The sequence below is a fragment of the Odontomachus brunneus genome, unplaced genomic scaffold (assembly GCF_010583005.1).
Source record: "Odontomachus brunneus isolate Ranch 3 - 2012 unplaced genomic scaffold, Obru_v1 Obru_scaffold_052, whole genome shotgun sequence".
In the NCBI taxonomy this organism is placed as follows: Eukaryota; Metazoa; Arthropoda; class Insecta; order Hymenoptera; family Formicidae; genus Odontomachus; species Odontomachus brunneus.
This window is the reverse complement of record NW_022639502.1, coordinates 346,840-359,611: the sequence shown is the minus strand read 5'-3', so window position 1 is coordinate 359,611 and position 12,772 is coordinate 346,840. Positions and strand designations below refer to the sequence as shown.

Below are 12,772 nucleotides of genomic sequence, written 5' to 3'. Positions count from 1 at the left end.
GTTTTTCCATCTCGAGTAGTAGTAGTTGTTGTTGGCTGATTAATCTGGCGCAAGCGAGAGCGTCTCGGAGCTGCGAACGCGCAAAATGTTCGGCGGCGAGAAATCGGCGCGTCGTAACGAATGAGATGCGAAAAAGGATGACGTGCAGTTTTATACGGTCATGAGATTTTACTAAGTAGTCCACCATCGCGGGAGCTGCGGTGGAATTACTCGTGCTGGACGGGAAGGAGGACGAAGGTGAAGAAAACTAATGTCGCCCGCTGTCGTAAACTCTCGTCTTCGGAGTTGGTCGTAAAAGGTATGCGGAATAATGCTTATTGACAGGTTGTCAATAACTGCGGCCCGTGCCGACAGCTGTAGCCCTCGGCCGTAAGTGTGCGGTAAGCCAGCTGCGGGCATTTCGCGGCTCTATCCGTATATCACGCCGGCATAAAGTTAGCAAAATTCCAATTTGGGTAAACGCGAGCGCGCATAGCCCCGCGAAAATAGGGAAGCGGAATTATTTATGCGGCTGTTCCGTCGGCGAGAAGATCGTGCTACCTTAGTCGCGGCAATGCTATGCCTCGCGGTAAAATAATGGTAAGTGCCACGGACAGGTTCCAGTCGGCATTAATTTTCCACCGCCTTAAGTACATTTCAAGTATCACCTGCGGAAAATACGCGTTTCCCAGCGCCCCGGGAGAACATTTAAATAAGTGAAATCCCCGTGCCGGCGAAATTTCACGCTCTTTCTATTATTTCTCGCCGACCCTTGTACGCCGTTCACGCCGCGAAACCGGATCGATCGTATCGACTGGCCTCTTACCGAGTCGTAGATCCGACGTCGCGCTGAATAAGTGAAAATCCCGCAAATCCCATCAAACGCGACACCAACCAAGCGGGCCGAGGTATTTCCTGTCGTTAAAGCCGCGAATTAATAAATAAAGGGCCAATAATAACGCGCGTAATCGCATATAGGATAAACTACACATACACGTGCGCGCGCGCGACGTTAAACACGACAAATTAAAGTCCTCCATGCCGTTCCGATCCGGTATTAATGCACATGGGAGAGACAATAATAACATATAATTATAGGGTAGGGATAGAGTACATACATATATACTATATATATGCTCCGCGTAAGTGACAGGAAGGGAAGGTGAGAAGAAGAGGGGGAAGACGCGGAGGGGCTCCTCGGAGTTTCTCGAAATGCAATTTGCGGCGTTTTACACCGGCGCTACCTCACCGCGAGGCGCGCAATTATCGCACACACTTACAAAGTACGGTGAGATCGACGTGCACTTTCATGGGCTGCACGCTCATGATGTTGGAGACCTCGCATCTGTAGCGCGCCTTCTCGTCCTGCGCTTTCGCCACGAACGAGAGCACGTTCTCGGACGCGCCTCCCTCCGTACGATAGCTGTGCGAGATCTGCTCGTTGTTCCTGAACCAGATAATTTGCGCCGGCGGATTTCCACCGCGTGATCGACAGGCGAGCTCCACGTTCTGGCCGCGCTGCACGGTCTCGCCCTCGGTGTAGCCTTCTATATACGGTGGACCAGGTGGATCTGCGAGACACGCCGTCGGTGACGGCGCCGTTAGAGGCCTTACGAGCGAGCAAGCATGCACTAATGAAACTTATTCGAGAGTGTCCGGATAATTGGGATCGGAAGCCATTCTCGGCGGCGCGACAGGGCCGGCTGTGCAGACGCGGCTAGTTACGGATACGTGTCGTCCCGCGGCCTAATTCGCCGTGTAACGAGCGAATTACTCGGGGCCTTCTACACGTTGTCGCGCTAATTTTATACTGATACTTATGGCTGCAGAGTTTTCAGCGAATCGTGCGCCCCATGATGTGTTTGTCCGTTAACCAGACGCTCCACCTGAGTCGAAATTTTAGCCCTGTTCTCTTTACCTCTGAACTTTTCAACATCTGCATATTCTGAACAACTAATGTATGTTTAATACATATGGAAACTAAATTCATCCTATAGTCATGATCATGGTCTAATCAGATTGATCTCAATCGATTGTTTGGTTCTATAAGATGATGTTATTGGATAAACAACAAGTAATGTAACGCAACGTGGCAATCAGAACTTTATTAATAATCAGAACTGTCAATAATTAGAACCTTATTAATAATTAGGATTCGATTACATCGTCTTATACAAATCAGATAGCTAATTGGAGTCGACCTGATCAGGACTATAGGACTGATCAATTTCTGTAGGTCCTACTTAGCACTTCTAAATGGCAGAAAACGCACAAAATGCCACTTGTAGATTATAAAGAAGTCTGCTCGCAAAATTATCATGATAAATAGAATCAAAAAGATCGATGTAGGCTTCAGAGAGTCAAAGTAAGTGTTAAATGGAACAATGAGATCGAAAACAGAATCAAAATTTCGACTCGGATAGACGCTTTCACGAGTCAAGCTGATCCTCGCGACTTCTCCACGTAATCGAGCAGGCAGAAGAAAGAGAAAACAAACAAAAATCCCGTCACAGTCGTTTACGCGAGATCATTGGCGCGTATCTCGCACACGGAAGAAATATCGTCAAGTTAGGAAATAATTCGTTCTCTCCTCTATCGTGTTACTCGCGTCCGCAAGAAGTGAGTCTAATAATGAGTGCGAATTAGGGATTAATGTCGGCTCTCTCTCGTTCTTTCGGTAATTTCGGTAAACACGTACGTACCACGAACCGTAATTTTGTAGAGCGCTCGAGCTCGACTACTACTCCTATTTTCTTTCTTTTTTTTACTGTTTTTTTTTTACTTCTTCCTCTCGCGTAGACGTATCAGGTGTGCTGACACGCCACGGCGTAAATGATCACGCGAACGATCGTGCGGTACACGAGCGATCGTCCGGTCGTACTTACAGAAAACGGAGAGTTTAATGGTGGCCCGCATGGGCCTGTCTATGGGTATCGCCGGGTGGTTGGCCTCGCAGGTGTAATCCATCTCATTATCGTCCGCCGTGGGCACGATAGTAATGGAGCCGTGAGTGTCGTACTTGAGCAGCTCGTTGGACGTCTCTCCGGGTTTCCCCATATCCTTGTCTGCAACATTGCGCGCAAGCGTGAAATATCGCGATAAATACCGACTATCAGCTCCCATTTACTTTATAGTAGTCGCAAAATTGGCCACACTCTCTCTCTCTCTCTCTCTCTCTCTCTCTCTCTCTCTCTTTCTCTCGTTCAGTTATTATAACTTGTCATTCTCTTTATCGTGTCACCGGATAATTTTCACGATACGACGAGGAACACCGTACCGACGTCCTGTTAACTGCTATTTGCGATTATAAGCGCTGAAAAACATCACGACTGAAATTACACTTAATGACTGCTCGCGATTGTCCTCACTATTTATCGAGCGAGAAAATATCAGTATACACTCGACGCTAAGTGATCAACTGCCACGTCAGGAGAGAACGTTCTCACATTTACGACGAGATTAAATTAAATTAATCCTCTTAAAGTGAATCGGTACAGATGTCGCTGATTGGATCAGTAAAAGGCTCTCTGTCTCACCGACAATCAGTGGTGTATTCACTGATTTTCCGTGGAAGCATTTTACTGCTCCGTCTTATGTCCCACTGATTTTGACCAGCGGAAGTAAGATCTCCCTGTAATATCCGTGTAACACATAAATTCATTATACGCTCTACCAAATCCAACTTTCAGCGTTTGTGACAATAAAATCAGCAATTTGCATGCTCGCTTTGTGTAATATGACTGTCTTGTGTAATATCACTGTCTGTATGTCGCAAAGTGCATCAGCAATGGGAATAGTCGTCAGTATTAACTGATCCTTTCAATGAGATTTTACTACGTGTGACTGCAGTGCTATACCTATAACTGCCTCACTAGCTATGGTTACGTATAGCATTTCAGTGAAGAATATATTGATTGTATTTTAGAGACTAAATAATAAAAAATTAGACTGAATTAAAGTGTCTCTTCTTACCCACGAGATTCAAAAGATATCATCGCAATCGCCGGAATAAACGCGCGCGAAGACGATTCAGAGGCTTTGCATTAATTTAAAAGTGGTGAGCGAGGCGCGAGCATGATGGTATGTAATTTTCATTAGAGTCGAATGCGAGTTGCTGCGAGGAAGATGCGAGAACGCTCGCAACGCAACGCACAACGCGTGTGTTCCTTTAAATCTCCGCTAAAAGCTCCGGACAAGCTTTTACGCGAAAGCGCGGCTCGACAGCTCTTTATTCCGTTCTAGTCTACGCAATGGCGGCGGCGGCGGCGGCGGCGGCGGTGGCGACATACAGTTTTCGGAGACGCGCTGGGTACAAATGCTCTCGGCTATCAACGGTGACGTGGTTTGACTGGATGCGTAGTCGAGGAAAGATTGTTGCTAGCGCGTAACGAGGGGATGCGAGTCGCAAAAAGTCGAGTGACAAAAGAAACGACGATTTATTTTTGCGCAACCTGCATATGCTCCGCGCTGTTCGCAACGTCGCCGACGTAAACGACGTTGCGAGCGACGCATCCCCCGGACAGACGCGCAAAGGGTAGCTGGGTATATGTATGTGTATATATATATATATATACATGTGTACAAACGGGAGGACTCCCGACTCGCGTAGTCCGTTGGAAAATGCAATTTCGAGTGAAAAAGTTCCGGTAAATATATAGATGCGCTTTCGTATAACGAGCACTTCCTTAAGGAAGTTTTCGCGCGTTTACTAGTTATATCAGCTGCGCGCGATAATAACAAAATGAACTGAGAAAGCGGCTTTTGTCTCGGCGCGAGTTGAAAATTGAAAACATTGAAAAAAAGCGCGCGTTTCATCTGCTGCCAAATAATCCGCTAAACAGAAAGCGAATTTCATTTAAATACGGGAACTCGCCGCGACGGCTGCTTATGTGTGTTTTCCGATAATGAATTCGTGTACCGTAATAACCGCGGTGTTCGCGGGATCACGCTCGCTTTTCATCTCGATGCACTCCTCGCGCGCGCGTACGACGGCAATATAACCGGGGATGTTCATAAAACATGCTGCCAAATGTTCACAGCGTATCGGGAAAGTCGAGTCGATGGAAAAAGTAGAAAAGCGTATGCTGTCGTCGGTGCGCCGCCGAGACGGCCAGTTAACCCCAGTCGAAATTTTAACCCTGCTCTCGACCTAAACTTTCTAACATCTGTATGTTCTGAAGCATCAGTGTATGTTTAATGTACATGGAAGCTGAAGTCGTACTCAAGCGCCTCAAAGCGGCAGAAAATGCACAAAACGTCACTTGTACGTTCTACATTGTGAAAAAAAACATGAAACTTATTTGTGGAATATAAAATTTATTTCCGTGAAATAAAATTCATTTCTGTGAAATAATTTCTGTAAATGTGTCTCTTTATATCTTAAAAATACATTTTCCAGTGTTCTTTTCTCAGCGTAAAGTAGACCTCTTGGCAAAGTAAGTAGGTTAAATAGAATCAATTGAGATTGATGTAAGTTTAAGTATCAAAGTAAGCGTTAAATGGAATATTCAGGTGAAAAGTAGGATCAAAATTTCAACTGAGGGGGAGGGAATAAAACGTAATCATCTCGCAATTCTTTCGATCTCTTTCGAAACATACTATTTTTCCATCGCAAACATCACTAGGATTCATTTCACGCCGCGGTTATTCTTTGATATTTTCACGTAATTTAATTTTTAGTAAAATAATTTTTTGTAACTTTTAGTAATTTTAACGTTAACAATGAAAAATTTAAATATTCCACATGAGGATTTTTCAGTTGTCGGTTTAAACGCTAATTAAACCTTTGCGGTCCCGCGTCGGGTTTGTACCACGTTTCGTTTCAGTCGATTCTACAAACCAACTTTTTACTCTCATTAATAGTGCACACAATACAAATATATTATCGCAAGCGTATTGCTGCATTAGTTAAATTAGTGAAACATTGTAATAACAGCAATGTCAAACGCTGAAAAAATATGGAGATAAAAGCGAGTCACGTGATTTCCGTTGCAAAATAAATCAATCCTCACTGATCGATCGGCTGTGAAGAGAAGCCGAAAACGATTCGGGCTACAAAGGATTGATACAACACGTGATCGCAGCAGACACCGCTACGCTTTCGACTTGAAACGCGAGAAGTTTGCGCTTCGCGAACACACACCCGTATCGCAGGCCGACGCGCGGACCTCTTCTCATTCCGCCGCGCTATTTATCGACGTTCTTATCGGGATATATTTTAGCCCCGGTGGCGGTGGTAAAGCGGCGAGAGCCGACCGATGCAGTCGTTTGATGTCTCGTCGGGCTGTCTCCGGCGAATGTAAAAACGCAAGCGGCGACGAGAGGGTGGGATGCGAGCGCGAGCGAGAGACAGAACGTCAATTTCGGTAGTTGGAGCGCGGCCAGAGTTGTGTGTCATGGGATCGATCGAAGATGCTTGGCAACTGGATGCGGCGCTCTAGGGGAGGCGTCCCGACGCCGTCCCATCTTTTTCCCACTTCCAGCGCGCGCGCGTCACGGGGGTGAAAAGCCCCTCGGACCAGTCGCCGACGAAATTTCAGATTACTTATTCGCCACCCTCGCGAACGCCGCGAACGCAACGCCGGACGTCGACTTTGTGTGTGGTACAGATCGTGCTGGTATCCCTATTTCTCTCTCTGTCTCTCTCTCTATCTCTCTCTCTCTCTCTCTCTCTTTGAATCGTAATTACGACGATCAACCTGATTAATTCCGACGAAGATCTATAGCGTCGCAGCAGGCTCGTAATCCCCGCGCGACTCGATACATCACGGTTGTCATCAAAAAATGAGCTCGAGAAGAGCGATGGAAGAGAGCGGGTGGAAGAAGAATTTGCACGCAGAAAAAAGACAGTCGGGGAGAGATAAATGCAAAGTTGAATTCGTGAAATATAGAGAAGCGGTTCTCGTTAATTGAGGATACGATAGGAAACACAGTGCGAATCTGTATTCCCCGGATGCAATTACGGAAATCTTGGCCTTGGTCGTAAAGATCTCCAGAGGAGGACCCGGGGCGCCCAAAGAGCGCCACGCGGCGACAATATTTGCGCTCCTGCGCAATTTAATTAGACGATACCGCGCGCGCGTCCGCCGGTGCCACGCGGCTTATCCGCGCACGTATAGCGCGCGTTCATTTTAATCCTTGTCGTGTAATAACCGTGATATATTCATTCGCGCGGGATTATCGTAATCGAATATCACGCACGTAACAGGATAGTGTCTACTTACCACCCTGGATGGAGATTGCAGTGATGGTGGTGTCGCCGCCCTTGATCTGCACATTTCCGCGATACCAAATGATCGAGGCGGCTGGCTTGGCGGACCGGACGATGCATTCGAGACGCCGCGACTCGCCTACCTTAACCTCGATCTTCTTCTTATTCGGGTGACTGCTGATCTCCACCTTCCGCGGCGGCGCTGAAAAGGAATAGGGAGAATTGCCGTCAAGCACCGTGGAAGTCTCCTCGATTCTCTTGGAATCGCCAATCTCAACTCTAGATTGCCAATGTCAGGCGTTTTGACCCACACGGAGAGAGGATATTACAGTTTTCATAGAAATTTTTTCTCCAATTTTACTGTTTCAACAATTTTTATGTTTCTACACTGAGAAAAGAAAGTATATAAGAAATAAAAGCTATTTATTCAGTAGAAATACTGTGTGTGACAACATGTTCACTAATGTCAAATATTTTTCTAGTAAGAAAACATACATTTTCCTTTAAACTTTAGCTTTTTATGGGAACAATCATTTTCTATTAAAATAAAAACAAACTTAGATTTAAGTAAATATGGTGTTAGTATCTATCGAAATTAACCTTTATTTTTCAAATATTTTTCCTTTCGGTGCAGCAGGAATAGACTGCTAGTGGGATTTATCTTATCAAAGAACATTGTAAATTTCGCAAACGACATAGCAGATATTTTAATATGTATTTCACACAATTCCAAAACAATATAAATTAATTAAATACAATAAATTGCTGCAGAATGCCGATTTATTCCGCAGTTATAAAATTCTATAGCAATTTTGCCTATGAAATTCTCTGTGTACACTGTATACAAGAATTTAATTTAGAAAAATGTTATTGGTATTATTGTATCTCTTTTTTTCTGTAAAAAAATTATTACAAAAATTAGAGCAAATAGTAAAACCAATTAAAAGAGTAAAAATGATTCCATATTAGCAATAATGGACCAATTGCTAATATTGACATTAGCAACTGAGGGTTAATTCAATCGAGTTTAATACGCAAAAGAAATCGCCAAAATATCTAGATTCCACGTGAAATTGCTTTATTTTTTTTTTTAATATGCGCTATGGAACGCGACGCGGAGAGGGAAGTGAGGCGATTCGTCCGAGATAATTCGATGTACCGAATATTCCAAACTCGTAACGATATTCTAATTTAGAGCCGATCTCGTCTTAATGAGAATGAACCGAGCGTCGTCGCGCCTCTTATAATTTTCCGATAATCGATATTAAATATCCCGCTAATTAAGTCTCACGTTGAGGACTCTACATAAGTCTTCGCTGAAACTCAATTAAAGAATAAGATCCTGCCTGTTAGGCTGCCCTAGCAGCCTCCGTGAAAGAACTCGCTTCGTACTCCGAGAAAAGGACATGGCAATTATGCAGGTGACAACTATACGAGTACGTAGAATTAATGTGTATACGTTTTAATAAACTACTTTTGATAGTTATCGCAATTAAAGTTTCAGTTACGATAATTACAAAATTTAATTTTACATACATACATAATTTAATTACAAAAAATAATTTATTAAACTGTATTAAAGTTCTCATTCTGAATTCTTTTTTATCGACAAAAGTGCTTCTAAATATGTTTATAAGCTAATTAGAAGGCTTACAAGTTATATTTAGACACTTTTATCGATAAAAAAAGAGTTCAGAGTATCAGTTCAGAAATCAGAGAGAGAGAGAGAGAGAGGGGGGGCTTCTATTCTAATTCTATATATTCTGAGCGAAAGAATACTTGGAAATTTATTTGTGGGATAAAACTTTATTCTTCATAGAAATGAACTTTATTTCGCAGAAATAAACTTTACTTCACGGAAATAAACTTTACACGAATAAATTTTTAAATATTTTTTCTCAGCGTACAAAACTCGTGCTGTTGTCACTTACAAGTAAACCTACCCAAAAGGTATACTCCGATTTATTTCTAATTTGGCACATATATAGAAGTATAAAAAATTATTTAGGTTATATTTTTTCATTTTGGTCCATTTTGAGTTTCACGAGCAGTTTATAGCTTTTTTAATGTTCTCACTCCTATCATCAACAAGTACAATAAAAATGCATAAGAAATAAAATTGATACAAGATATAATTAAATAATTTTAACAAACTCGGCATAGCTGAGACACGAACCATTCTAAATTTCTTTAGCCGAGATTCCAACCGAAATATTTCAAATCTATGCTAAATTAGTCAAAAATGCTTCGAATCTCGGCCAAACCGAAATCCGGCAATTTTAATTAAAATTTTAATAAAATCGGTATAGCTGAAGCACAAACCATTCTAAATTTCTTTAGCCAAGATTCCAACCGAAATATTTTAAATCTATGCTAAATTAGTTAAAAATGATTCTCGAATCTCGGCCAAACCGAGGAATTATTTGTATAAATAATTTTTTTCAGCTTTTTACATGTTTTGTTTAAACATTTTATTATTTATACAAATAATTTTACACATTTGTATTCAATTTTATTTCTTATGCATTTTTGTTGTACTTGTTGATGATACACGGAAAGAAAAGATTTACTAATATATGGACAACTAAAAATATTAACTGCAGGAGCAAATTTTCTTGCTTTCATAGCAAAGTTATTTAGTTGTGATAGCTAAAAAATTTGCTAGTATGTATATTAGCATATCTTTTAGCTATCACAACTAAATAACTTTGCTATAAAAGCAAGAAAATTTGCTCCTGCAGTTAATATTTTTAGTTGTCCATATATTAGCAAATCTTTTTTTCCGTATAGGAGTAAGAAAATTAAAAAGCTATAAATTGCTCGTAAAACTCAATTGTAAGCCAAGATGAAAAAATATGACTATTCTATCTATTTTTTGTATTTCTACATTTGTGCCAAATTAGAAAGAAATCGGAACTTTTGGAACTTTTGGAACTTAGGTTTATTTGTTGGATAGTTGTCACCACTGTCTTTCTCTCTGAGAACGTGTGTCCCGCGATACATCATAATTCTGCGTACTGAAGTCATATAGCTGTCACTTTATAGTCGCCATTAGTACGTTTTTCTCTGAGCACGCGGAAGAGCTGATCTTCGGCAGCTCTGAAAGCCGCGTTTCCGCGGTTCTGCGGTTCCAAATCATCCTCGAGCCACACACGACTCCGGATCGAAACTGTTTGCCGATCTTGGCGTCGCAAATATACAGTCCCGCTCGGCTAAGTGCGCCGTAGGCGGCGGCCGACTCGAAAACGAATACCGTACGCGGCGCACCGTTAAATCGTTCCCGAGCAAATCGCGCATATCGTATACATAGATTTCGGACGGTGGGTGATAAACGACGCAATCTGCTGATTTCGGACGATCCGCCCGCCCGCCCGCTCGCCCGTGTTTTATAGCGCGAGGCGGCCTCGCGCAAGCGGCACCAATCTCCGCATCGAGTTAATTTAATGTCAGAATAGCGCGCCGCGCGATTTATCGTCGAATTCTATTAAGCGCATATAGAAAACCGTTCTCGTCGGCGCAATAATTATACACCACCGGGTGTGGCTCGGGCGCGTTTAACTCGATCGAACTGCTTCCACTTAAACGCAATAACTCGTGCGCCGAATACGTGACTGTGGCAGAAAATGCATGTAGATTCCACGTGGATAAGGGGATCGTGAACGATAATAACGTGGCGCACGAAGATAGACATTCTTTCGTGCATTGATACGAATTACAATTAGGGATAATCACGGACTATTACGCGATAGAAAGCGCAACCCTCATTGATCTCCCGCGTGAAACAGGTGTGTTTTTGGTAACGCAATCGGGAGGATCTCGACGCGCGTAATTTTCCGCCGGGAAAGATCGAAGAAACGGGGAATACGAGTTCCCCCGCGCGAATTTGTCTTCGACTCTTGGGTAGCTGTACGTTTTCACGTCTTTTTATTTTACGGGGCTGCATTAGCTGGTTTCGTTCGAGGTGGAAAAATACGAGAGATTCGATTCGTGGGAAAATGAAAAGTGAAAAGGTCCTTCGACAATCGCCTGATTGACCCGCTGATTTAAATTTAATTACAGCGTCCGGGCCGGGCTTCTCGTCGCGCGCTGACAATGTAATTTTTCGATTTATTACGAATCCATGACAAATTCAGAAGCTGTCATCGGGCCGTATTATCGAGGGCTACTTGTATATCCATTCAGCCGTTCGCGCGATTGGTCAACGATGTATCCAATCGGTCGGCGTTCCTCGCTATTGACACAGCCGGACACGGCGTACTCCATGTAATATAACGCGTATCTCCCGGATAAATAGAATCCACATTATGAAATCCGCGGATATCTCGCGGAGAATCCCGACGAAATTGCATGAGCGCGGTTAATAAATTCATATCGTACGGTTTTCTAAATAGAACGCAGAAAGACGCGGACAAAGAGCCAACTTTTTCGTGGAGCCACCCCTCACCCCTCGTGCTCTCGAAAATGAACCGTATCGTGCGTGGGGGCGCGCGCAATTACGACGGCTTAACGAGCAAGAAATTGATGAAAAATTCATCGGTGGCAATTGGCGAAAATCTCATCGTCGACAACTCCACGGAAATTCCCACAATCATTCGTTTTAATCGGCGAGGGACTCGATTAAGTTGCTACTGATTACATACTATCCTTCATTACACAGCGTTTGTGATAGTAAAAACTTGAAACACGAAAGTTCATTATAGTCATGGTATAAAACGATGAAAAAGATGGCTCGAAGCACGTTTCACACGATACTCTTCGCGACACATTTCGCCGACACGAGTCATCCCCATCGCACAAGTATGCCATTTTGCGAGGCAAGTGGCCAGACTCTATCTTTACCTCTCAAAAAAAGCTCACACGACCAACCGGGTCTACAAAGGCGACCCGGCTCGATCGAAGAGGTCAAACATTTACGCACGAACGGTTCCATTTTTACGGCACGCCTCGCGAAAGACACTTTACGTAGCCGGACGGTGACAATGAGGACGATGCCGGTGACGACGACGACGACGACAACGACGACGAGGAGGAGGAAAACGGCGCTGATGCTGGTTATCCGGCCGCGCCGTCGTCCACCCCCGCTCCTCGAGTTTATATTGGCAGTCGCTCGGAAATCCTCCGGGGGATGCATGCGACTGCCGAGGAGGAGCGACTACGCCATCCGGAAGCTACTTCGTCACCGCGAACTCACCCTCTCCTCCGACACCCCCCGCGCGATACAGTTCGACGGTCGTCGACGACGTCGTGCTGGCCGCGCTCGCCCTGCGCTCTCCTCTGCGCGCTGGCCGGTCGCTACCCATTACAGGGCCGAGATAAATTTTCCCACTTCGATATCCCCCTGGGCGCATTCGAGGGCCGCGTTCGTCTTCTCGGGGGCGTCGCGTGGAGCCTGCGTTCCGCCAGGATGCACCGGCGCCGATATAAAGCGCGCGGCGCACCACCGTCGGATGCCGCAGAGACAAACGCGGTACGTAATGGTCGTTACGCGCGCGTTTCCTGACGGCGACTGCGAGCGTTGTCATGGTAGTTGACTCTCTCTCTCTCTCTCTCTCTCTCTCTCTCTCTCTCTCTCTCTCTCTCTCT

The 12,772-nt window shown here is 44.2% G+C and overlaps 2 protein-coding genes across 13 annotated transcripts in view; one reads left to right on the top strand and one right to left on the bottom strand.

Annotated features, from left to right (window-relative positions):
• The window catches only part of LOC116845494 (nephrin), a 338,079-nt gene that overhangs the window by 22,314 nt on the left and 302,993 nt on the right, over nt 1–12,772 (bottom strand). For 9 of the 12 annotated variants that reach the window (XM_032818245.1, XM_032818244.1, XM_032818256.1 and 6 more), the window contains 3 exons: nt 7,203–7,391; nt 2,865–3,044; nt 1,260–1,550 (listed from right to left, as the gene is read on the bottom strand). In XM_032818245.1, coding sequence (XP_032674136.1) covers nt 1,260–1,550; nt 2,865–3,044; nt 7,203–7,391 — 660 coding nt within the window. Of the gene's footprint in view, nt 1–1,259; nt 1,551–2,864; nt 3,045–7,202; nt 7,392–7,789; nt 8,491–10,207; nt 10,480–12,028; nt 12,203–12,772 lie in introns of those variants that run through there. The other 3 variants (XM_032818251.1, XM_032818252.1, XM_032818249.1) reach the window with 3 other exon arrangements.
• Nucleotides 1–12,772, top strand: part of LOC116845496 (uncharacterized protein CG10915) — a 63,085-nt gene that overhangs the window by 38,327 nt on the left and 11,986 nt on the right. The gene's annotated exons all lie outside the window — the stretch shown is intronic.